Source organism: Eptesicus fuscus, chromosome 13, assembly GCF_027574615.1.
Source record: "Eptesicus fuscus isolate TK198812 chromosome 13, DD_ASM_mEF_20220401, whole genome shotgun sequence".
Taxonomy (NCBI): domain Eukaryota; kingdom Metazoa; phylum Chordata; class Mammalia; order Chiroptera; family Vespertilionidae; genus Eptesicus; species Eptesicus fuscus.
Genome location: NC_072485.1, coordinates 21,884,006 through 21,911,869, shown reverse-complemented (window position 1 = coordinate 21,911,869; position 27,864 = coordinate 21,884,006). Strand labels below are relative to the sequence as shown.

At 37.9% G+C, this 27,864-nt stretch overlaps 1 protein-coding gene across 5 annotated transcripts in view; it reads right to left on the bottom strand.

Moving 5' to 3' along the window:
• Positions 1-27,864, bottom strand: part of MTMR2 (myotubularin related protein 2) — a 100,729-nt gene that overhangs the window by 22,013 nt on the left and 50,852 nt on the right. For 4 of the 5 annotated variants that reach the window (XM_054725070.1, XM_054725072.1, XM_008149190.3 and 1 more), the window contains 6 exons: positions 14,936-15,011; positions 7,866-7,960; positions 7,201-7,311; positions 5,254-5,355; positions 3,406-3,489; positions 294-443 (listed from right to left, as the gene is read on the bottom strand). In XM_054725070.1, coding sequence (XP_054581045.1) covers positions 294-443; positions 3,406-3,489; positions 5,254-5,355; positions 7,201-7,311; positions 7,866-7,960; positions 14,936-15,011 — 618 coding nt within the window. Of the gene's footprint in view, positions 1-293; positions 444-3,405; positions 3,490-5,253; positions 5,356-7,200; positions 7,312-7,865; positions 7,961-14,935; positions 15,012-17,998; positions 18,084-27,864 lie in introns of all 5 variants that reach the window. The other variant, XM_054725074.1, reaches the window with a different exon arrangement.

The following is a 27,864-nucleotide window of genomic DNA, read 5'->3' as shown; positions in this document are numbered from 1 at the left end:
AGAAAAAGAGCATTTATCACCAAGAATGTGCAACAAAATAGAGAAAATACAAAGAACCAACTTTGTTTTCAAGTTAAGAATCATGCAATTCTGTGCACCTAATACCCATGTCACACTCTTCAGACACTTCTTTAATCAGCCTTTTCCTCAGTTTTAGTTTTATTAAATAATGCATTCTCTAATATCGCCATAAACACCTTCGGCTGTAGCTATTTTTATCCTGCATCCATTCTCCAAGTCCTTAATCTCAGTACAAAAGCATTTGCAAAGTCTCATCACAGCTTCACACTCACTGGGATTCGGCCCCTTGATCTGAAGGATGCCACTCTCTTTAATTCTTCATCAGGAATATTTGCTGGCACAACCAAGAGGGCAGGGTATGTATCACAAAGTTCATATCGTTCATTTATCTTTGTTATTCTCCAGCTTTCATTTGGAATTCCCTATATGTGAAAAAACATAAGACAAATTACTGCCTAACTAAAATTTAAGACATGAAAACTGAAGCCATCCTATTCAACATCTCTCATCTCCCCTGTCCAGCTCTTAAGTTGTTGGAATAATTATGTTCTGCCTGTGGTGACCAGCCTATTCGATTGAGAAAATCTAACAAAGTGATATGCATTATTTTTGACATTTGATTTTATGTTAATAGGTTAAGTACTGATTGTGTGCTGGGTCTGTGCTAAGCATATCCAATGGGAAGGAAGGAAATGGTGGGACTGCAAATATTCCCTGTCTTCAAAAAGAACAGTATCATTCAATTTCACTGGGTGATAGATTTTACTGTCATTCACCTACACAAAGAAATGTGAGAGGGAAGGCACCAAGTGTCCACCACAATGCCATATATACATTTACCACTTACATACGAAAGTGAAGTTTTCACTCTTACATTATAGTACTAATGGAATATTTCTAATCTAAAACATATTAGAAAAGCAAGGAAGTAACAGAAGGCAAAGCCAAAAAGAGAAAAGGGAAATACTTACATTTTTTTAAATACACATCGATTATTAAGCTCTCATTGGGTCCTTCAATATTTTATATATATATATAAAACTAAGGTACTACTTCACATACAGGATTGCTTATTAAGACCTTAAATTTTTTCATTTTCCATTCTACAGAAAATAAAGCCTTTATATTAAATGGTTGGAATTTAAAATACGTATTTTTAAAATTTTATTACATCTGACAACTCATATCATCACAGAAAAAGAACTAAAAGAAACCAAATTATAGTAAAAATATATTTATTGAGCACCTACTATGTGCAGGCACTATGCCAGCAACCTCTTTCTACACACACATACAATGGAAAAGGCACAGAAAATGTGCAGAGAATGCTATCATCTGCTTAAAAATGTAATATACATATATACACAAGCTCTGCAGGCATAAAATCTCTGAATGGACATATGGAGAATCAGTAACAATATTTCCTGAAGGGAGAGGAGCTGGGATGGCAAGGGGACAACCTACCTTTCTTTCTTTTTTTTTTTTTAATATATTTTATTTGATTTTTTACAGAGAGGAAGGGAGAGGGATAGAGAGCTAGAAACATCGATGAGAGAGAAACATCGATCAGCTGCCTCCTGCACACTCCCCACTGAGTATGTGCCCACAACCAAGGTACATGCCCTTGACCGGAATCGAACCTGGGACCCTTGCGTCCGCAGGCCGACACTCTATCCACTGAGCCAAACTGGTCAGGGCCAACCTACCTTTCAATATACCCTTTTGTACCTTTTGAATTTTATACAGTGTGTAAGAATTACCACTTTCAATATTTTTCAATTTAAAAAAAAAGAATACTCTGATGCTTTATGTCTAATCTTAAGGTTTATATTAAGAGATTACTACCTTCATTTTCTTCTATAACATACATAAAATATTTTTTAAAAACTGAGCTTTCTAATTACAAATACAGTGTCTTTTCCATTAGACTTTAGTTTGGTTTACTCAGAGACAAATTAAGTGTCTGACTGTAGAAAAAAATTCAACAAATTCATCTAATAAGTCAAAAACCGTAAGCATATATTTAATGCAGAGTTCAATGCTCTATTCTGACTTCCATGTTTCCTAATCTCATAATTCTCTTTATGGGAATAGTTCATTTACTCTTTAACTTATTTTTTCTTTTTAATCATAACTTATTTCTTTTCTTGGACAGTTATTCTCATCTGCTTTCCAAAGTTCTATGTTGAATGCTACAATAACAGATAGCAATTTCTGCCCAGATTCCCAAAGAATATTTTTACAATTATAAAGACATTTGTTAGATTTGCTGATTGCTTTCCAAGATTTGGGTTAGCAAAAATCTTAGAATGTCCTGGTTTAGTTGACCCACTTATTCTGTATTCTGCTTCATATTTGTCAGCAGATGGTTTTATAACTGAACGAGGAATTTTAAATTATACTTGTCACACATGATTAAATGAGAAGTTTTATAATTAAAATGCAATGTTTGAAATCTAAATATGAAAATCACAGCTTAATGATTTTCATACCTGAATTCTAGAATAATTTGGATACCAAATCTAATGATTACGAAAAAGCAATCAATGTGTCTGCACTTAAATTCTCAAGATAGTACCATGAACATGTGGAAAGTTGAAAATAAAGACTATTTTAGGTAGTGTTTATTTATTTTTTAAATTTTATTTTATTGTTTAAAGTATTACGAATAGTAGTACATATGTCTCCTTTTTCCCCCATTGATTGACCTTCCCCCGCCCCCCCTGCGCCCCCGGCACATGCTGCGGAACAGGAACTCTTGGGGAAGTGGTGTACCGAGGAAAAATAGGGAGAATGATACACTCACTATAACGCAGATTTCAAGATTGGATTCAGCTATACCTCTTATTGTGGTAAATGAAATCACACTGATAAACATTCAAATATTAAACCAACCCACCTTAGTCATGAAAGCAGATTTGATTTGTTAACATTTTATGTAAATGTGTAGCCTCGGTGGATATATAAAATTTTCAAAGTTTTAGGTGGAGCTACATTATAAACAGAACTATTTGAAATGTTTTCAGAATTACATTATAGCATACCCAAAAGAGGAAAATTGAGTAAATAATGTTTAATGATGTAAGCACATTAAAATTTAATGTATTTACCATTTTATTTTAAAAACTATTAAACATTAAAAAAAATAAACTGATTTACCTGCAAACTCTTAGACAAGTAAAGATTCATTAAAAATTACTGGCACAGTCTAGAAAGCAGTTTACGGAAACTGAAAGACAGCCCTAAAAGCAGGATTAGCCTTCATTTAAAAAACAAAAAAACAAAAAAACAGCACACAACTATATATATATGTTTACTTCTTCCCATAAAATGCTGTAATAAAAAGAATATAGTATAGTAAAATTAAAAGAAAAAAGTACATACCTGCCTTCTATATTCCAAAAGAGGGTCATATAGTTTCCAACCGTTTTCAGGGAATACTTCTTTGTATTCAAAAGCAAAGAGAGGCTACAAAAAAGTAATCAGAGTTAAGAGCTAAAAAGACAGTTAAAGAGATAATGAATCAGAAATATAGCCATATCAAATCCAATGTTTTCATTTACTTCTCTGCCAGGATATTTTGTATTGGCGTCTTTTTTTATATATTGTTCTTTTAGCTTTGTTTTAAAATTTTGAAAACGTATTGTTTTCATATTTTTCCAACATATAGAAAAGCACAGGTCAACCACCAAGATTTATTAAATGTTAACATTTCACCGTAATTCCTTCAGATATCAAAAGCAGCTGTTTTAGGTTTACCTCTAAATAATGAAAGACATTTCATAAAAAGGGTGTCTTCTGATATAATTAATTAGTCTGACATCACAGATATCAGGAGTTAAGCACCTTTGATGAAAAACATACAAAAACTGGAGTACTAGTTCCAAATTTTACTCCCTACTAGCTATGCCCTTGAGTTAATTACTTACCTGCTCCTGGTTTCAACCTTAAAATCGGGATAAATAACATTGTCCACCATAGGGCTACTCTGGAAGTTAAATTATCCTATATAATAAAACCCTAATATGCAAATCGACCGAACAGCGGAACGACCGGTCACTATGACACGCACTGACCACCAGGGGGAAGATGCTCAATGCAGGAGCTGCACCCAGTCAAGGGGGTGGGGTGGGGGGTCCTGCTCCTGCATTGAGCATCTCCCCCCAAGAGGGAGGTGACCGGTGGTGGCGATGGGGTGGGGAGGCAGGGCCTGCCAGCAGGTGGCACCAGGCCACCAGCCAAGGCAGGTGCCAGCAGGGGCCCCCAGACTGTCCCACCCGCCTGTCACCCCACAGATCAGCCCTGCTCACCGGCCAGGCCTACGGACCCTACCCTATATATTGGGAACAGTCTCTTAGATTTAAAAATTAAAACCTGGCAAGGCTACTCTAACACTGAAAAAAAAGAGGATGATGCAGCAATGACATGGATGGACTCTGGCTTGCACATTTTTGTTATCAGTCCTGATTCTGACACTTATAACTGTATGACAAAGCCAATTACTTAACTTCTCTCTGCTTCAGTTTTTCCACCCATAAGATGGGAAAAATGGTACTACTGCCTCAGAAGGATCATGTTATGTACTACTTTTTATAATCAGGACAAAATAATGTAGCTGCCCATACAACAGCAAGATGCCTTTCACCTGTATGGAAAGTATGGTCACTAGTGCATGCAGCGTCCCGTATTGCGAGACGGATGTCTGACTGCTGGTTTAGGCCCAACATCCCCTGAGGGGTCCCGGATTACAAGAGGACACAGGCAGGGCTGAGGGACCCCCCTCCCCCCACCCCCTAACATGAATTTCGTGCACCAGGCCTTTAGTGTAACATAAATGAGGGAGCCTAACACTGTTAAAAGCACATTGTAGGGACTCAGTTAAGTATCTTTCTTAAAGTTGCTAAACTTAACTGTCAGCTCCCAATTAAAAAGGTGATTTCAAACCCAAAGGAAGACTATATACTGCTCTTCATCATGGATACACTCTGGAAAGATCATATAATTTATTATTGAATGTCAGTACACAAGAATGGATGCTGGAAATCAGCTAGTCCAGCTTCCTCATTTTATACTAAAAAATTTGTCCAAGAGATTATGCTAAAACCTTACACCCATCTGGTTGAATGGCAAAGCAGGAACATAACTGTAGCTTCTAGATAGCCTAGACAAACTTCTTTACACTACATCAATAATTATAATACAGTTTTCCCAAAAAGATAAGAAACATCTTACCAGATTATTAGAGACAGGAAATGCATATTTCATTAGATTCTCAAATATGGATCTTCTCGTCCGCCCTTCAGGTTTATGAGCAAACCGTAAATTTCGAATATCCTAAAAAAGATTTAGGCTTCAAGTCATCTTTCATTGTTTGTTCACTTTTTATTTAATGAACAGATTAGGTAACTTGGAACTATCTTGTAAAATGTTAAGATCTGGCTGGGTAGTTCAGTTGGTTAGAGCATCGTCCCAATACCCTAAGGTTGTGGGTTCCATCCCCTGTCAGGGCACATACAAAAAGCAACCACTGAATACATAAGTGGGTGGAACAACAAATCAATGTTTGTCTTTTTCTCTCTCTCCAAAATAATTTTTTTTTTTAATCCTCACCCGAGGATATTTTTCCCATTGATTTTTTTAAAGAGAGTGAAAGGAAGGAAGGAGGGGTAAGAGGGGAGGGGAAGGGAAAGGGGGCGAAGGAGAGAGGGATTCCCTAACATTATTTGTCTTCAATTTATATTCTTTTTTTAAATTTTTTTATTTCTTGATTTGAGAGAGAGATAGAAACATCGATTTGTTGTTCCACTTATTTATGCATCATTGGTTGCTTCCTATGTGTACCCTCACTGGAAATCAAACCTGCAACCTCGGCATATCGGCGTATCAGCACAATGCTCTAACTAACTGAGCTATCTCAGTTAGTAAAAAATTTGGGATTAAGAATAATTTCAAGACTTCATTTTATTTAAGTGTTTTAATATCTAGGCAGAACTCAAAATAGCTTTAATATACCCTGTTCTATAAAACCAAACACAGACATCACACTACAATGTACATTAAAAAAAAAAGAACATTGTATTACAAATCTGACCTAAAACTAGAATGTTAGCCCTACCATCCTATAAAACAAACATGTGCAGGAAGCTAAGGTGATACCTTGTTTTCCCTCAGTAAGTACCTTTACAACAGTAGAGATGTTCATAAGCATCTGTTAACCACAGAGCCCTCTCTAACTACCACAGCAGAAGCCCTACAAATGTCTGGGCTTGTTAATAGTCTTGTCCATGAAAAAAATTTCACTTGAAATTATCAAGATTTCAGCCACCCTCTTTCGTTTTCTCTTGGCGTCTATGCTCTATTTACTGTTACACTCCAGGAAAGTGATCAGGAGACAGTGCGATTGACACAGGGTTGACAGTTATTACACTCTTAGAGCCATTCTGACCACAATGGAAAAGCAAAAAAATAATTACTAAGTCATTAGCTTTAAGGATAGATTCACAAACTGCTAAGATTAGCATACGAAAGAATCTTAAAAGGAATGCATGTACTGTTGCTTTTACTTTTGGCATAGGCAGACCAGAAAAAAAGAATTGAGATGTGCACTGATTAGGTGTGACCTGCAAAGTGGTATGTGGTATTAAATATCTGTGACTGAATGCTAAAATTGGAACAATCTAACTTTAGTTCAAGTATCAGTGCATTTAAAGAATGCAAGTTTGATACGAAATCAGGAAAGGTCTATCATATCAAGCTTTCCCCACCATTGTTTCAGAAGCAGAAAAATTATGAAAACTAGAAAAAGGAAAGATGGTTGATGATGAATATATCATAACCAGTTCTTCCACTACAAAGTGCCATATCTTCACTGCTCAGATCCTTGTGTTTCTAATATATAAGTTAAAGGTAATAATATCTATCATGCCTATTTCAGGATTTTTATGAGGCTCAACATGAAATAATGAATGTTAAAGTACATGTTATTGGGTCCAAAAGAAGTCAAGTCTAATTCATGATAGAGTAGCTTTTTATGACTCTTAAATGTTGTTTTCCTCTACGAGAATGGCATTTCCAAGTGCAAACCCGTTAGATATTTGGTAACCAGTTTCTAAACATAGGTTCTAATTAATAGAAAGTTTTTCATATTAAATATCACTGCATACATATTATGAAATTTACCTTGCACACAGTTTCTAATCCATAAGAATTTTCACCTCGACTGGAAGCACCACCAATTTTTTCTACTCTACTTATCACACCAAGAGAAGCATCTAAAACAAATGGGGGGTCCTAAAGGAAGAAAAGAGAAAAACAAAACTTAGCGATGGATATTGTACAATTATAGCTGAGAAAATTTTAATTGGTAATGTTTTAATTAAAAATTATCAAAAATGATTAAAACTGTCTGCAAACAATACAGAAATCCTATCTAATAAAGCGAGAATATGCAAATTGACCATCACACCATCACAAAGCTGGCGGCTCCCAGTCCCCTCAGCCCTGCTGGAGTCCCACAGTCCTTTCAGCCCAGCTGGGGGGGGGGGGGGGGGCACGGCAGGCGCACGGTGTGGCCAGACCCGCTCTCAGTCCCCCAGCCACCCAGGGCCGGCCGGAGGCGCATGTAACCAGGGCCGGCCGAAGCTTGTGCTGCCGGCAATGGCAGCAGCAGAGGTGTGATGGGGGCGTTGCCTTCCCCTGATCGCCAGGTCGCCTCCCGTCCCTGAGGGCTCCTGAACTGTGAGAGGGGGCAGGCTGGGCTGAGGGACGCCCCCCCCTCCAGTGCATGAATTTTCATTAACCAGGCCTCTAGTGTACACATAAAAATCCAACCCAACAAGGCTTACCCGTTCCATGCTTTTGAAATATAACCTGTAATTCGTGACAGTCAGAGTTCCTCGTACAGCACCAGTGAATGGACATATATAAGTTACATCTTTGGCTGAAAAGGCAAAGGGTCCACAATTTACTATGCAGTATTCACTATTAAAAACTATACTCTCATCTTTTCACAAATAAAATTTAATAGAATTCTGACTGCTATTCTAACTTATGCTTAAAAATCACAGAATCAATGATTCAAAGTAAACACAGAATTCAAATCCAAGCTTCCAAACATGCAGTAATTGGGGGAAGAAATCTAAAATAAATGTGAAGGACTTGAAGAGGCAGAGGGATGTCCCTTACCCTGAGACAAAACAGAAGGAAACAGAGAAGCCACTACCCCTGTTGGATAAAATAGAGGTGGTACTTGGAGCAGTGGGTGAAGGGGTGGTGGTAATGGTGGTTAACAGTAAATGTCTCGTCACAGTCACCGATAATCTTATCATAGTTTCAACATCACTTCGCCAATCTGCTGGTCTTCTGGCCACAGTCTAGTCTGTCAACATACCTCTAAAACTATAATAGCTGAAACATATTCTATCAAAAACTTCCGACCTGATTATATTTATAGGGAAATATTGTAGGGGAGGAATGCATATGAAATATAATCTCTTAGAAAAATAATAGTGTAATAAGAGGATATTATATTCCTGACCAAGCAACTGATGTCCAACTCTGTGGAGCAATAATCACAAGCAATGCTTTATTAAATGATATATGACAAATCTACACAGCATTAGGCTTTTAAAAACATGCATTACTTAACTCGGCTACCAATCAATACCTCAAAATAATACTTAATATGGTAAAATTCATAATGCCCAATACAAAGTTTTTTTTTCTCTTAAAATATTCATAAATCCCTGCAATGTCATTATTGTAGCAAATCAGCAAATAAAGAAATATCTTCATTGTGCCAAGGAAGTAGGGCACAACTATTAGGAGGAACAAATTCCTAAAGACCTCTCAAGGGGTTTCTGGGAAAACTTAGAGACATGAAATGCATTTAATAAGGTATTCCAACTTCCTGACTTTGCTTTTTAGTTATTACTGTGAAGAAATGACTACTTTGTATGGAATTTGAAATAAGACATCTTTTTTTTCTTTTTAAACTTTATTGTTGAAAATATTACAAATATCCCTCCTTTTTTACCCATTAATCCCTTCCACTCCACAGCCGCCCCCTTCCCAGGCTTCCCTGCACTATTGTTTGTCCATGGGCTATGCATATATACATTTAAGTTCTTTGTTTAATCTCTTTCCATCCCCTCTTCTGAAATACGTTAGTCTGTTGCATGTTTCAATGTCTCTGAATCTGTTTTGCTCATCATTTTATTTTCTTCATTTGATTCCACATGTAAGTGATATCATGTGATACTTGTCTTTCTCTTTTGCTTAGCATAATGCTCTCCAAGTCCCTGCATGCTGTCTCAAAGGGTAAGAGTGAGGTTTTTAGATGACTGGACAGGGAAGAGAGTCATGATATGAGCATAACCAATGGACAGAAATGGGGGGGTGGGGGAGTGAGGACATGTCCTGGGGGTTGGGGGTGACCAGGGAGAGATCAATGAGGGAAAAAGGAGATTTATGTAAATATTAAACAATAAATAATTTAAATTTTAAAAAATGTAAATGCCTGTGTGCTATAGGTCCTCTCTCTCTGCATTTGCCTACTCAGCTCAGGATCAAGAGACTGATCTTCTAACAAACATTTCTAACATTTCAAAACAGTTCCTTTGGGAATGTTCAAGTATGAGCAATATTTTTAAAATTATTGTTTCCAATGCATGTTTCACTTAGAGAAAAACTTTAAAATTAAACAAACCTATCATTATAGAAAGATACACAAACTTGCCTTGAATATATTTTCTTAACTTTATGAATTTTTACTTCAACTACAAAAGCTTTATTCATGTTAATAAAATTATTTCTGGATTCCCTGCAGAGCCATTTTCTTACACAAGTAAATCAACCTTATTAGTCTATAGTCCAATACAGAGTATGTCCCTCCTTGTCTGATGTTTCTGTTACACTTATCCCTTTATTGTAAAACTAGAGGCCTAGTGCACAAAATTATTGCACTCGGGGGGGCTCAGCCCAGCCTGTGCCCTCTCACAGTCAGTGAGCCCTCAGAGGATGCCTAAGACGCACTCGGACATCCTTAGCACTGCCACGGAGGCAAGAGCGGCTCCCGCCACCGCCACTGTGCTCACCAGCTGTGAGCTTGGCTTCTGGCTGAGCAGCGCTCCCCCTGTGGGAGCGCACTGACCACAAGTGGGCAGCTTCTGTGTTGAGCATCTACCCTCTGGTGGTCAGTGCATGTCATAGAGACTGGTCGACTATCTGCCCCCTGGTGGTCAGTGCACATCACAGGGAGCAGTTGAGCGGCTTTAGCATATCATTAGCTTATTACACTTTGATTGGTTAAATGGACAACTGGAAGTCCGGACACATAGCATATTAGGCTTTTATTATATGGGATCATGAGATAATACATGTGAAAGTGCTTTCAAAATTAGAAGTATTATACAAGGATTTATTCCCATGTTACTATTATCATCATTGTTCTGTCCACTTTACCCTTCCTCCTCAGGCTGGGGACAGCTAAGTCACTCTGAGAAAAGAGTTTATGTTTAGCAGAGCTTGTACCAAGTAAAAGGGAGACTGTGAGTAGGCACCTTATCGAGAAAATAACAGTAATAACAACCAGCACTGACAGCCTAGCACTTCAGAGTTTATAAAATACTTTGCATCTGAGTACCTCCCTCCAATCTTAATAACAACCCTTAAATGTAAGACCTAGAATTAACTACAAGTTTTAGATGAGAATACCAGGGCTCAGAGAAGTAAAATAAAATGCCTAATGTTTCAGAACCAGTAAATGCTAAGATTAAGACTTGAATGTAGTTCCTCTGTCTACAAATTCATCTCTCTCTCTCCACCACATTGTGCAAAGTGGCCACTAGAGCAGCACAGTCTGTCTCCTGTGTCAAAGGTTGCAACACTGCAGTCTGGGCCACCTCTACTGCTGATGTGCCCAAGCCACAGTATCAGAGCCTGTTACTTCCCTAAAGCATTCTGTTCATGTTCCTGCCACTACTCCTTCAAAAAAACATATAAATTACAGGCTGACATTAGACCAACTAAAAATCAAACATCTTTTCTACATAAATTAACATATTCAACATTACTCTAGCTTTGTACTTCAATGAATTAAATTTAATTTTTGCACAATATTCAAATCTATATAGATGATTCTGAATCAGAATACTTAATTTAGTATATTAGATATTCCTCTAAATCTGCCATACTAATATTGCCTAATCATACCAAAAGAGCTTAGATTTACTAATCCGCTCAAATTTTCACTGAGTTCACAGAGGAAGAATCCATAATAATTTCCATGAGGCAATACTATAATGGCCTTGAGAATAAATATCTATAAGGATATAAAATAGATCTAAATAAATGTAATACATGACAACATGCAATCTGTGCAGAAAGAGGCACAAAAGCATGCTCTAGTACAGAGAAGAGTAAGTCCATTCAGCTATGGGATCAGAGAAGGTTCAAGGAACATAGGCACGTGAGCTGTACCCCAATGATGGGTAGGGATAATAAGATAGCACTCGATGCAGAGAAAGAACCTAATCCAATATGCAGAAGTGGGAAAGTAAAGGACCTATTTAAACAAAGATAAGTATATAGTGTGGTTCTCTGTAATTTATATTCTATCACACTCTTTTCACTCAATTTCCTTCCCTGGTTCCTTTTCTACCATATGATTCCAAAACATTTACCAAGCTATGTTCTTGGCCCTCTTCTCACTCCATACACTCTCCGATTTATTTTCCTCCTCTCATTTTTCAACTAATATCCATGTTCTGATTATTTCAAAATATGGACTTCCAACCCTGATCTCTCTCCTAATATCCTAAGATCTCTCTCCTAGATATCTCCACTGGAAGATTCTCATAGATACCTGGAATTAAATACACATAAATATGATACCAAGGGCTCATAAAACCCAAGAGGAAAGATAAATCAAGAAATTTTTAGAGATCAACTCCTCTGGATATGGTAATTAATTGGATAGCAGGGTTCAGAAAAAAAGCAGTCTTGCCCTTAGCTTGTTTGCTCAGTGGTTAGATCATCAACCTGCAGACTGAAGGGTTGTGGGTTCAATATAGGACCAGGGCACAGACCTCTTACCTCGGTTGTAGGCTCGATCTCCAGCCCCCATCCAGGCACATGCGGGAAGGCAACCAGTTGATGTGTCTCTCACATCAATGTTTCTCTCTCTCTCTCTCTCTCTGTCTCCCTCTCTCTCTCTCTCTCTCTCTCTCTCTCTCTCTTTCTCCTCCACCCCCAACCCCCGCCCTTCCTTTCCATTCTCTCTTAAAAAAAAAAAAATCAATGGGAAAAATATTCTCAGGTTAAGGATTAACAAAAAAAAAGCAGTCTGCTCACCCAGATTAAGTGAATGAACAACTGTTTTTAATGTTAACTGAGGAAGAGAATAAAAGAATAGGAGTAAATTTAGAGATAATTTAGGAGATGTTGGGTATAAGCGATATCTATAAGATATCCAAGGGCATGTGTCTAAGATGCATGTAATTATTTATATACATTAGGTTAAAGGTTGACAATAGAAATAACAAATTTTGAGGTCACCAGTAGATATATGGTAAATAAAGCTACTAATTTAGATATGGTCAACCAAAAGACCTTATGGGAGGGAAAAGGGAAATGTTCCCTCAAGAACAAAGTCCCAAAGGGAGTCATGCTATTTATGGAAGAGGAGCCAAAAAAAGAGACTGAATGGTAAATAGTATGTCTTTTGTACGGTCATTTATCACAGCGGAAAGAGAATGTGCTTTAGGTTCAAAAGAAGAAAAAGTTGTCACAATAATTTCACTACCTACGTAGTCACCCTGTACTTCAGTTTCCTCATCTACTAAATGGGATTAACCTTCTCAGAAGATTCCTGTGAAGATGGTTAATGAGACAGTGAGCACTCAATAATGAGAACTACTGTTATTATACACTGAGTGGCCAGATAATTATGATCTCTGAACGCATAATTATCTGGCCACTCAGAGTGTGTGTGTGTGTGTGTGTGTGTGTGTGTGTGTGTGTGTGTGTACATACATATATATATACTAGTAGCCCTGTGCACGAATCCGTGCACCAGTAGCTCTCTGCAGGGCCTGGCCGCTCCGCGCCTGCTACCCAGAGGCTCTCCACAATGCAAGCATTCTGCGCCCCGCCCCGGCTTGGCCAGAGGCCCAACTACATCTTGTGGCTATGGGCGCTGCCAGCTTTGTGATGGAGTGACGGTTAATTTGCATATTACCCTTTTATTAGATAGGATTAGAGGCCCGGTGTATGAATTCATACATGGGTGGGGTCCGGCCAGCCTGGCGAGGGGGAGGGGACATGGGCGGTTGGCCGGCCTGCCTGCTGGTTGAACTCCTGGTCAAGGGGATAATTTGCATATTAGCCTTTTATTATGTAGGATATACACTGAGTGGCCAGATTATTATGCATTCTGAGATCATAATAATCTGGCCACTCAGTGTATAATATCCAATGTTGATAATATATAATACCTAACTCAGTATGCATTCAGCAGAACAAGAGCTCAGGGTAAACATGAGGCTGAGTAGGGGAGAAAAAGACACTGGGGAGGAACCCACTTGGAGGTAGTTACCTTTTGGCTTGCTTAGTTTTACAAAGGAAAATAACACCTGGACAAGGAAAATTAAGCATTTACTAAGTCCTTTTAAAATTTTGATTGATAATAAAATGAAAGGTGGTTTTACTTTGGCTAAGAAACCATTTATTTTATTAAGTATGTTTTAATTGATTTCAGAGAGAGGAAGGAAGAGGGAGGAAAAGAAACACTGATGAGAGAGAAACATCGATAGGCTGCCTCCTGCACGCCTGCTACTGGGGATCGAGCCCACAACTCAAACATGTGCCCTGACTGGGAATCAAATCGTGACCCCGTTGGTTCATGGGTCAATGGTCAACCCCTGAGCCACACTGGCCAGGTTAAGAAACCATTTACTTTATTCTCCTATTATATTACTTTCTCAAGAGCTATGGGTATTTTAACCTTTTGCACTCGGATGTCGAGTGTGACTCGACATGGTTAGCATTAGAATAAAGGAATCGAGAAAAAAGCAAGCGAGTGCAAAGGGTTAAAGTAAAATCATGAAGATGGGGGGAGGGGTGGTGGTAAGAGATCAACCAGATCAACCAAAGGACTTATATGTATGTATGCATATTAGCATAACCCATGGACAGAGACAGCAGGGGGTGAGGGCATGTGCTGGGGGGTGGGAACGGCTGGGGTGAGGTCAATGGGGGGAAAAAGAGACATATGTAATACTTTAAACAATAAAGAATTAAATAAGTAAAGTAAAATCATGAAGACAAAAGAAAAAAAGCTTAAATGCTTGTTTCTGGTTTCCAGTTCAGACAAATAAGTTAATGCTTGGTTCTATAGGCTGGACAAAGAAAAGCACACATCCATATGGAAATGGCTTGCTTTGCAAGGGAGATGAAATATTTTCACCCAAAAACTGACCTGAGTGTATTCAGAGTAGGAAAAAATAAAGAAAAAGGACAGAAAGGGTTTTCAGAAAAATTACTTGTACAACGTGGCAATTCAATGTTTTTTATCTAGGCAACCCAGTATCTTACTGTGCTAATTCAAAATAATGACATTTTCTTTCACAGAATTCAGCAATATTTTTTTTTAAATCACTTATTTTCAATGAAAGTAAAGCAACCAGAGAAGCAGCAGAATATTCGATTTGTATGTTTCCCAGCAGTCCAAATACAAACAAAACCAACAGGTCTAAGCCTAGGCTAAGAACACACTACATCTGGGAAGGCTAGCAGTAAAGTGTGCTACAGGACAGGTGTCTCCGACAGTGAGCCTATTCTCAGTATACTGAGAGTTCTGAATAGACTGTACAGTCAGGAAGGAGAAGGAAATTCAGCAAAAAATACCGTTACAGACCCATGTCTTTAATATTTTCTCCTGGAAGCAAGGGTGGTTCTTCCATTTCTGCTAATTTGTTAGACTCCCTCAGGACCTGGATTGGAAAGGGGAGGAGGGGACAAGAAAGAAAATATATTTTACTCAAAGGTTAATTTTTCGCTGAATTTTAACTAAGTATACTTGCTCTAATATAAAGTAATAACATTATATTACACATACTACTTTAAATAAAATTACAAAAAACTGTAGTGTTGGCATGTGTAACACATAAAGCTGCGATTTTCTACAGAGCATTTACCGAGTGACTACTTTGTATAAGGTATTATATACAAAACGCTTTACACATTTCCTCATTGAATCCTGCACAGCCCTATAAGGCTAGGTGTTATTATCCTCAATCCTAGATGAGGAAAAAAAGGCCAGAAGTGACAATTAGTTCAAGATCACATAGCTAAAAAGTGTCAAAATATAGATTTCAATTATAGTTTTTAGTGGACTACAAAGCCCAATTTCTTTCCAGTAAGCCATGTCTAAAAGCCTTAATGCATTCAAACTCAGACAAAATCAAGCTTTTATGTAGATTTAACATTTAGAGAATTTAGAAATGATGTTGATAAAGAATCTTGTTGAAAAAAGAGATATTAAGTTAATCAAAATCATGATCAATAATGTTTTACTAAGTAGCTCCCTTATGAAAGATGCTGCACTGGATTCCAAGAATGTAAGTCCAGTTTTCTAGTGGATTTAAACTAAGAGAAGGAAGACACACACACACACACACACACACACACACACACACACACACACACATTAAACACATCCACTAGCTACCACAAGCCTCTCCACTCCACCCCTTTCACTCCCCCAAACAATAAACTTCATTGTCAACAATTCTTTATCTCCCGTTAATTCCTCAACCTTCTGCAATCTGGTTTTGCCACATAACCCAACCCTTCCCAGGAGGGAACCCACTTTCTTCCCAATAACCTCCTCATTATTAAAGACAATGGACATTTCCATCTTCGTTTTTATTTCTTAGCTACTTTTGACACTATCTGCACACCTCCCTGGCCATTCTTTCTCAATGACCTTTATATTCCCTTTTCTTAACCTTTCTTGTTCCTCAGAGGTTTGTCCATTTTTCACTTTACTCACTTCCTGATGATCTCATACTCTATGACTTCATCTAACATCAATCTACATTGTCAGCAGAGATTTTTCTGGGACTCTGTTCCTACAGATCTAACTGACTAATGTTCCTCCCCATATAGATGTCCCACAGATACCTTGAACTCAACAGATCTCAAATTGACCTGCGTTCCATACTTAGCAAGTAGCACCACCATCCATTTCGTTGTCTAAGCCAGTTCTGGGGGAGGGCCGAGCAGTGGTCTCTGTAAGCAGACCCACGCCTTCTACTTCAACCTTGGTTTGTTTCATTAGAGTGAGAACCAATACTACTAAAATAAATGATTCTCAAACATTTTTTAAAGCTTTTGACTTTCATTTACTTCAATCCAAAAAGTAGACTTAAGAGTCCTTGATAGTAGGTTAAAAAGAAAGAAAACACAATGTGCTAACTGCCCTAAAGGACACCTTCTGCAGACCCTCAAAACTGGGTTAGATCCCTCCTGTGCATGAGCTCCAATCTGGCACTTACCACCCACTTTAAGTGCCTGTCTTCTTCCCCACCAGACTCCTAGAGAAGAGGTACCCTATCTTATACACTTTTAAATACTCATTAGAAATGTAACATGAGCTACATATGTTCTTTGTAATTGTCTAGAAGCCACATTAAGAAAAATAAAAACAGTACTAGCCAGTTTGGCTCAGTGGATAGAGCATCGGACTGCAGACTGAAGGGTCCCAGGTTCAATTTTGGTCAAGGACACATGCCCAGGTTTCGGGCTCGATCCCCAGTAGGGGGCATGTAGTAGCCAGCCAATCAATGATTCTCTCTCATCACTGATGTTTCTATTTCTCTCTCCCTCTCACTTCCTCTCTGAAATCAATAAAAATATATTAAAAAAAGAAAAAGAAAAACAGGCAAAAGTGATTTTAACATATTTCATTTAATCCAATAAATCGAAACTACTGTCATCTCAGCATGCAATAAATATTTTAAAAATATTAATGAGACATTTTATATTTTTTTTGTTTATAACAAGCCTTCAAAATCCAGAGTGTATTTTATATATATGACACATCTCAATCCAGACTAGCCACATTTCAAGTGCTCAACAGCCATATGTGTAGTGGTGCTTGGATTGGGCATAATCTAATCTTCCTGATAATCAAATTATTCCTTAGTTTGCCTTGGCCAGGTAGCTTACTTGGTTAGAGCAGTGGTCGGCAAACTGCGGCTCAAGAGCCGCGGTTTGCCATTCTGTTGACTAATGAGCTTGCCGACCACTGGGTTAAAGGGTCGTCCTGATACCCCAAGGCTGCAGGTTCAATCCCCAGTCAGGGCACATACAGAAATCAACCAGTGAATGCATATGTGGAACAACAAATCTTTCTCTCTCTCTCTCTCTCTTCTCTCTCTCTCTCTCTCTTCCTCTCTCTCCTTCTCTCTCTTTCTTTTCCCCCTCCCCTGATTCCTCTATCTCTAAAAATCATTCAATAACAAAAAAGTTATTCCTTAAGTTTAATTCAGGTGCTTAGGGAGGAGTAGACATCACTACCATAGCTCAGTGCTCAACTAAGACCAATAAGCTAAGAACTACAAAGAACAAATTAATTCTGTTCAATAAATCTGCAATCTGAACAAATTCATACTTCTGAAAGTTTAATGTTTTATTTCATAAAGTAACCTTACTGCAATACCTAAAGAATAAAAATACATATTTACACATATGTACCTTTTATATTCCAAATTCTAAAACTCAAAAAGATCATATGTTTTAATGACATCTAGTTGCCAGTTCCTAATATGTAACATAGTCATAGAAGAAAGGAAAGAAGAAAGGAAGAGACAGAAGCAGGGAAGGAAGGAGAGAGGCAGGAAGAAAGGAAGCAGACTGAGTCTGTGAGGATACAGAAAAACAGGATAAAAATGCAATTTGCAAGTATGTAGATTACCTGGACTCATATCCTGACTGTTCTACATGCTAGCTAGGTACTCTCAGTCTGGGTGTCCAACTTCTTTATTGCCTCATTTCCCCATCTATAAAATGATAATAATTATAGTACCCCACAAAAGGATTTTATAAAAATTAATTAGTTAATATACTTAAGGCATTTATATCAGTGTTGACATAATATATACTCAATAAACATTTCCTACTACAAATAATAAAAATTGAGGCTAAACTGATTACCAAACTCTGTTAAGGATTTCTACTGATTATGAAAACAACACAATTAGATAAAAAGGATACAAATAACACAGTATTTAAAAAAAAAATCAAACAATGATACACATGTGAAAGTCTTTATCTTCTGCCCATCATCTACCACATGATTTGGAAATACAAAGATTATATCCCTTACAAAGCTGGGCAGTAGTTCCTATATTTCAGAGGTACATTTTCTTGTAGCTGCCACAGTGTTATTCCCCATGACCACCTTCCTCTTTTTCTGTACTTCTACTTTCAGAAGGAATTTGCATGTCCAAGAATGTATGTGTATTATATACAGGAGTGGAGAGGAAGGTAGTTCTGGAAGAGGCACATGGTAACCTAAGAGGTGTAAGAAGTAAAGCTTTATAATGTGAGAAAAGAGACAGGAAACTCAGTGTATACTGAGAACCACAGCCTCTCCTATACCCGTATGCTTTCTGACCAAAATGTCAGAGAATAAGGGCAACGAAGAGAAGGCAAGACAAGATCCCATCTTTGTCCAGAAAAGCAACACTAGATGACAGACTTTTAACAATAGGTATACACCAGAGGTTATGTATAGACAACTCATGTTAGAGCCAAAGATATAAAAAGAACTCAAACAAGTGAACAGAGCAAGGGCAACCCATACCCTACATTTGTTGGTCATCACTGGTTTTGAACATGGCTATCTTTCATCAAACATAAGAGAAAAAATGGGGCCTAGAAAAAAAGATTATTTGACAAGGAAAAGGAAGTATCAGCCTGATGCTCAACAAAAGAGCAGTCTTCTGAAAATAATTCCCTATATGCATTACAAGACACATTTATAAATTAGCTGGTATACTCAAAAGGAAATTAGCCATATTCCCTAAGGAACAGGAACAAACGCCATAAGGATAGACGCACTGAGACTAAGAGAAATGGGTCAGATAAAGAATGACTGCAAAAAAAATTAAAAATTTAATAGCAGAAATAAAATCTGTGTTAGAATTAAGAACTAAATTGATTATTCAGAAAACAGCATTTATGTTGAGGGCAACCATAAAAATTGCTCTACGAATTTATAGAAAAAGAACAGAGGTAAAAATCATGAGGGAAGATGATAAAGAACCAATGAAAGAATTGTATTTCCTAAAGAAAAAAGTCAAAACAGAATAGGAACAATAATCCAATACATAATGGAAGAACATGTTTTTTAAATAAATAATGACTTTCTAAGCTTGTTGATCAAAATAGTTTACCAGATTCCACTACTTAAAAAAATGAACAGAGATATACCTAGGTGCATTTTAGCAAATTCTTTTGAACTATAAGAATTACAAGACAAACTTTGAGTACATAGGCAGAGAAAGAAAGAGAGAGAGAGAGAGAGAGAGAGAGAGAGAGAGAGAGAGAGAGAGAGAGAGAGAGAGAAGTAATATATAACAGCAAGATCAGGCTGGCTTCAGATTTATCAACATATTCTAGAAAACAAAATGTTATCAGATCTTTGAAGAAAAATGCTATGACCTTTCTAATATGATTGACGGTAACAGGAAGTCATTCTCAGATATGCCATGTCACCAAAAATATAATCCACATGTTCTGCTTTTGGGGGGAAAATTGCCTGAGGGCAATTAAGCTGAAAGGGGGAAATCGAAATTAAGACTTCTATATAAGAAATTTGTGGTGTATAGCAAAGGCTTAAGTTGTTATATCCTAATGACCCTACAGCAAAAAAAAAAAAAAAATTACTGCCAACATACTAACATCTCTGAGTCTTACTTTCATATTTATATCAAAATAATAATATCTACCTTACAGAGGTTTGTATGAAATGAAACAGTTGAAACATAAAGGGATTTGCAAGGTGCTATATTAAAATGTAAGAAGTATGTAACAGACACATTAATTGAAGTTTTTACCTTCTCATCTCACAATATTCTATTCATACGGTGCTTTGTTTCTCTGCTCTAAAACAAATAGGGATTAATGACACCTTACAATCTAATAGCAATAAACACAATATCTCCATAATTCCATAAATAAAATTTTAGATATATTATACAAAATAACATACACAGAGTTAATATTTGAGACAGCATGACATAAAGAGAACCACAACCTCGCCAATTCTTGAACTACTGACTTCTAGATTTAGCTACAGAATAAAGAGCACCTTATTCTAAAAAAAGCAGTAAGAAGAGTGATTTCAGCATTATGGCAGCATAAGATGTCCCTCATTTTTTTGCCTTTTAACTTCTAAAATTTGGCATCTCTCCATAAATAAAACGGCCTCGTGGGAGCCTTGAAATCCAGCACCATATGCCAAGGTGTCTCTCCCACTAGTGCATCAGGTAATAGGCAGACAAACCCAGGTAAGGGCTGTGGAATCAGCAGGAGCCTGTGAATTGACTCCAACCCTCTTGATTGCAGCATAATAATCTGGAAAATACTGACGTGAGCACATACAGATAAGAAAGCCTTAATTAATAGAAATCCAAGTTTCTACATAAGTTCCAGCACTCCACTGGGGCAAAAAATATATACAAGTTTGATGCATCCAAGTGTATTAGAGGAACTTTGTCAGCATCACCCTTGCCCAGGAGGCAGCACAGCGTAAGAGGAAGTTGGGGATCCCTCCCTGTGGGGGAAAGGGAGAGGAGTAAGTACCCAACTTCCCCAGTTGTGCGGCTGCCAAAGAAACCCATCTCTTGCCCACAGCATTCAGAGTATTAAAGCAAGAGCTCCATTACTTGGAGAAGGAAGGGGTTCAGAAAAGTGGCAGATAAGAATATCAGAAGGCATTAAAGAGATGCAGTTCTCTGTGTTCTAGACTCCAGCAAAAAAGCCCATCCATAAGCTGTCGGAACAAACCTCACCCAAGGATCCCTTCACCTGACCCACAGGAACGCCCAAATCCCCAAGTGCCAAACCTATACCCTCCTTACTCTGCAGCCAGCTCCTTTTATACATGTTCCAGAAGGCTACAGCAAGAGCAAGCTCAGGTAGATAGAGAGTGCATGAAGAAAAGCTGGGGTTTGTGGGCAAGGGAGAAACCATAATTATGAGTTGTACTGCCTTGGTGACGATGAGAGAAATTCCCAGCAGTTAGCCTGGTTTACTGTAAGATCAACTGCGTAAGAATCCCCAAGAGGAAGCAGGAATTGTGCAACAGGTGTATTCAATCATATAAGGTGAGAGAAAGCCCCAGAATATAAGCTGACAAAAAAAAAGACAATTCAATAAAATCAAGAAAACAATAAATGAACAAAATGAGAAATAAACGGAGATAGAAATCATAAAAACAACCAAACAGAAATTCTGGAGCTGAAGAACTCAATGAATGAAATGAACACAAAACAGAGTACCAACAGCAGTATAGAACAGGCAAAAGATAGAATCAGTGAATTAAAGGATAGGAACTTTGAAGTAACCCAGTCAGAGGAGAACAAAGAAAAAAAGAATGAAGAGTGAAGCAAACCTATAATTTATAAGACACCATCAAGAGCACCAATATCAGAATCACCAGAGTTCCAGAATGTGAAGAAAGGGAAAGGGGGCATAAAATTTATTAGAACTTACAGACCTGGGGGAGAGAATTGGAATCCAAGTGCTTCAAGTTCATAGATCATCTCATTATTTCAATTCAAAACAATCCTCTCTAAGACACATTATAATAAAACTGTCAAAAATCACAGATAAAGAGGGAATACTAAAAGTAATAAAAGAAAAACTCTAACCTATAAACCCTCATTAGGCTATCTAGGCCAGCGGTTGCCAACCGGTGGTCTGGGGACCACTGGTGGTCCATGAGGTCTGAAAGGTTGGTGACCGCTGTTCTAGGCTATAGACAGATTTCTCAGTAGGAACCTTACCACCTGGGAGAGAATGAATTGATATGCTGAAAGGAAAAAATGCCATCCAAGAATACTCTATCTGGCAAAGGAATCCTTCAGAAATGAAATACTTTCCCAAACAAACAAAAGCTGAGAGAGTTCATCACCATTACATCTGCCTTACAAAAAATGCTGAAAGGAATTCTTCAAGTTGAAACAAAAAGATGCTAATAGTAAAATGAAAATGCACAACTCACTGGTAAATATATAGTCAGATTCAGAAAAGTCTAATTCTGTAATAGGATGCTGTGTTAACCAACTGACTGTGTTATGAACATTAAAGGAAAGAGTATTAAAAATAATTATAGCCAGTATAATTTCTTCATGAACAATATAAAATGAGGTAAACTGTGGAACTAAAAACATAAAATGTTCAATGCAATCTCCACAGAAATAGAAAAAAACAATCTTAAAATTTATATGGGACCACAGAGAATTCCAAATAGCCAAAGTAATCTTGAGAAAGAACAAAACTGGAGGCATCATACTCCCTGGTTTCAAACTATATTACAAAGTTATAGCTATCAAACCCGCATGGTATTATCATACAAACAGACACACACAATAATGGAACAAAATAAAGAGCACAGAAATAAACCTATGCATATATGATCAATTAATTTACAACAAGTTGCCAAGAATATACCAGGAGAAAAGAATAGTCTTTTCAATAGTGCTGGGAAAACTGAACAGCCAAATGCAAGAGTGAAATTGGATCCCTATGTTGCACCATACACAAATATCAACTCAAAATGGATTAAAGACTTGGAAATAAGACCTGAAACCATAAAATTAGAATAAACCATGGAGGGTAACCTCCCTGGCATCAGTCTTGGCAATGATTTTTTTTGTTTTCCCACCAAAAGGAAAGGAAACAAAAGGAAAAATAAACAAGTGGGACTATATAAAAAGCTTGTGTAGGGGAAAGGAAACCATCAACAAAATGAAAAGGCAAACTACTGATTTGGAGAAAATATTTGTAAAGCATATATCTAGTAAGACATTAATATCCAGAATACATAAAGAACTCATACAACTCAGTAGTGTATTTGGAAAGTTTTATAATATTGGAAAGGAGATTAAAAATTTTAAACTTGACCAGTCATGTAAAGGAAAATCACTGCAGACCTCTGATAAGATTAATAACATGGTCAAGGAGGTACACAAAACTGGATATAGTAAAGACAAAATGATAATAACCTAGGAGAGAAATAGCAAAATCCTGGATTAGTAGAAATAAAGTGGTAGTAGAAACAAAGAGAAATATTTTATACTTGTTGGAAAAAGTAGTTAAATTTGACCAGAGGCATAATAAACAAATACAACCAATTAATTAATTTTTACTTGAGAAGAACTACATTTAAGATATGTTCGTAATGGAAGAAGAAATGCAAATATAACAAATAAAGGAGGTAAGATCAAAACAAGAGGACAACTCAGAAATACCAGGAGCCTACCTTTCTACAAGGTGGAATTAAAGCAGCAAAGCCAGACTGATTTGATTCATCAGGTTTTTCTGCATTCACATGGAAATACCTTTAGCGGGGAAAAAGTTATATAACTCTCCCCGCTCTCTGAGGAGGAGAGAAATCCCCTCCTGGAGAAATCCCCTGGAACACATAAAACACTTTTCTCTTGCTGGGTCAAAATAATGTTATTAATTGACTATCCGACCTGTTTCCCATTAGAACCAGCTGCTTCCCGAGTTCTGGTTATATCAACAGATAAGATTATATAAGGTCTGCTCTTTGAATACAATCCTTAATCCTTTTCTTATTATCAAGAAGTCTATAAATCACATTAAAATCTTACTGGTGAAAAAAACACACAGATAGAAATTTATAATTCTTTTTATATTCCTAAAATCAATTCAGTTTTGCTCTCTCCCCAACCATGTTTTTCCCCATTGTCTTTCATGCCCTCTTTATCAAGCTCTGTAAATTTCCATGTGACTTTAACCTACCTCCCATCTCTCCTTCTCTCTCTGATCAGGAAATTATTATAAAGAAATTTCAGAAACCTTATCTGTAATGATGATCTGCAAGTGGGGAAAAAACCTTATCTGTAATGATGATCTGCAAGTGGAAAAAGTTCATGGATCAGTTTTCACATGGAATGTCAGATGACAGATAAACAGGAAAGAAATTTTTTGAAATCTGCAAAACACTAAATTAAAATCATCTGAAAGGGAAAAATGAGTCTGTGGAAGTTACAAATTATCCGCCACAGTTTCTTTATGTACTAAAACAGTAGAGGAAAAAATAATGAACTTATTCTTCATTGAATAATTCTATTAAAGAAAATTGTTTACATCAATTTTACTTTAGTCTATTTTTTTATACAACTCGACTGTGTCAACGTAAGAAACTTCCAAACCTGTAAAGAATCTTTATGCGTTTATTTGAGCCAAACTGAAGTTATGCCGGGGAGCAAGATCTCAAAGGCTCCAGAGAAAAATAGTTTTGCAGTTACTTTTCTACACTTGAAATTAAAGGAAGGGAAGGAAGATTACATGAAGGTAGGAGAAAGCAAGGCACGAGACTCATGCTTCAGAAGGAGGAATCTGAAAGGGGGCATTTAAAAGGTATGTTATTTGGATGCACAGAAACAATGAACAGGGCTTAAGGTAAAGATAAGCCTTTAACTAAAGTTATATTCCTGGGGCATCACTCCCCACCATGACCAGCCCAGTTAGGAATTTATAATCAGATCACCATATGAGGTTACTTTCCATAGAACCCCTTTTTCTTCCACAACTGACAAACCACAAAGTAAGCAAATGAATCATACAAATAAAATCTGAACAGGGTAGAGTCAAAGACTGGCATCTGGGATGGATCTTATTGGTTATATATTTGAAAGCACATCCAAATTCAAGCATAAGGAAGCTCTTTCTTTTCTTAACACTGCCAAGAACAATTTGGTTTTGAGCTGAAACCACAATTAGCAAGCAGTGGATACCATTACATCACCATCAATGATTCAACAACAACAAAGGGTATCTAAAGAGGTACAGTCTGAAAAGCATCACTTCATGCTACAGGTTGAATTGTGCCCTCCCACAGATAAAGTTAGGTTGAAGTCCTAATTGACAGTACCTCAGAATGTGACCTTATCTGGAAAGGTGGGTTGCCCTCAGTGTCCCCAGCTATTGCCAATGGAAGTGGAATTCTTGCAATGCTGCAAGGAAAATGATTTCCTGAGACTCGCACTGGAGAATGACTGATATTTATTTCTGTGGAATTAAACCCCTGGGTTTCCAATGTTGCATTTCCCCAGTCTCACCATGGAAGAAGTCCATCTTATTTTCAGCAAGGCTAGGATTAAAGCCACTGCCCAGAGTTTCCACACCGTATTAAAGCACAGTCTAGGCCAGCATCTGGCTAGCTTAGCTTGTGTTCCCAGCAGCAATCCATTGCATCTGGGGTCTGCATGGCTACACCGCTGCTTAAGTTCACATGAAGGGCTAGCGCACGGGAGAGTACAGGTCACAGAGCAAGAGAGTGCATGGGAGCAGGAGCAAAGAGGCAAGAGAGAGAGAATTCTTTGCCCAGAGATTTAACCTTCCAAGATTTCACTTGCTTGCAGTAGCTTCACCCCCAAGGGCCTAGGCAATTACCTTTTTCCCAGGTAAGACTGACAGACAAGCACCTTCTCTAGTCACCCTGACTTCACTGCGCATGTGCCCATTTCTCTCTTTGTTTGATCCCTTTCCCCAGTGATCTGTAGGAAATAGACCAGTGTTCCCTGGGGAGTGTGGAACTATAGCTTACTGGTGAAGCTGCCCAGATGACCATGCTTATAATGATGTCTGGCCTCGCCTTTGCTTTCTTCCTACTATTAATATTAGCTAGCTAATTATGACAATGAGAGAAATGGCGTTACTGCAGATAGTCATAGTAATTAGTTAAGATAAGGATATAGTGGAGTAGGGTGGGCCCCCTAATCCAACATGACTGTTGTCTTTATTACAAGACAGCTCTGTGAAGACAGAGATATAGGGAGAATGCTGCCATGTAACCATCAAGGCAGAGACTGAAGTGATGGGATCCACAAGCCAAGAAAACCAAGGATTGTTGGACTTCACCAGCAGTTAAGAAAGAGGTAAGGGAAGCAGTTTGCCACTCCAAAATACGCCTTTAAGGATACTGATTTTAAACTGGTTATTAAGAAACAAAAGACTCAGAAAGAGCCTTTGACTATCCCCCTTTCCCAGCCTAAAGGAATTTACATAGAGGACATGCTCCAGGAAGGAACATAGCATAACAGATAACTCTGGTTTAATATAAACTAACTAGAGGCCTGATGCACAAAATTTGTGCAAGAGTAGGCCTTCCTTCCCCCGGTTGCTGGCACCAGCTTCCCTCTGGCACCTGGAGCCCTGGCTTCCCTCTGGCCGCCAGCAGGCACCCGGGACTCCCAGAGGGAGGCCCTGCCCACCCGCCACAGCCTACCAGTGTTCCCTGGGGAGTGTGGAACTATAGCTTACTGGTGAAGCTGCCCAGATGACCTTCCAATGAAGCCAGGGCTGCAAGGGCCGAGGCAAGCTGCGACCTATATCTCGGAAGGAGGTCGGGTCTAATTAGCATATTATGCTTTTATTATTATATATGTGTGATGGACAGAGAGGAACCTAGCAAGGCCCATTTGTTCAAAGTCCTCTCTGTGTTCCATTGTTAAAGATGGTCCAGCAAACAATTTTAGCAAACATTTGTTTTTCCATCTCCTTGTGAATTATCTTCCTGCCCTTCCAAGTCCCAAACCACAATCCCCCTAACCCCCTCATGCTCCAGAACTGTGAGAGAACATTTGTTGTTTAAGCCATCTAGTTTGCGGTAAGTACACTGTTACAGCATCCCTAGGAAATGAATGTACCTAATATCAAGAAAACATTCGGGGGGGGGGGGGGGGGGAGAACATATGTCATACTTTCAACAATAAATATTTTATTTTTATTTTTAAAAAAGAAAACATTCAAATTTGAATCTTAATATGCAAGCTGTTCTTTAATGTTAAAACTTGGAAGCAATTGAAAGTCCTTCAGTAGGTGTATGGATAAACAAAATGTGTTACATCCATACAAAGAAATATTATTCAGTGATAAAAAATAAATGATCAAGTAACAAAAAGAAATGGAGAAACCTTAAAGGTTTCTAAGTGAAAGAAGGCAATCTGGCTATGTATTAGAATTAGATGACATGTTGGAAAAGGCAAAACTATGAAGGCAGTAAAAAGTTCACTGGCTGCCAGGAAAAGGGAGAGAAGGAAAAATAGGTGAAGTACAGATGATTTTTAAGGCAATGAAACTACTCTGTGTGATACAGCAATAATGTAAACATGTCATTATACTTTTACAAATCCCACAGAATGTACAACACAAAGAGTAAAACTATAGATTTTAATTAGTAATCAAAATGGTTCATCAAATGCACCACACTAATACAAGATGAAAGTAACAGAAGACACTGTGGGGATGAGGGGGAAATAGCATAGGGCTGCAGACTTTTTTTTCATAACTCAAAACATGAAAATAACCACAGTAACAACTACCACCTATTAGCAACATCTATCTATATAAAATCCTAATATGCAAATCAACTGAACAAAGGAATGACCAGTCGCCATGATGCACCCTGACCACCAGGGGGCAGACGCTCAATGCAGGAGTTGCCCCCAGCCCGCAGGCCCAATTGGCAGCGGGGGGTGGGGCTGGCGAGTGGGCAGCACCAGTCCAGCCAAGGCAGGT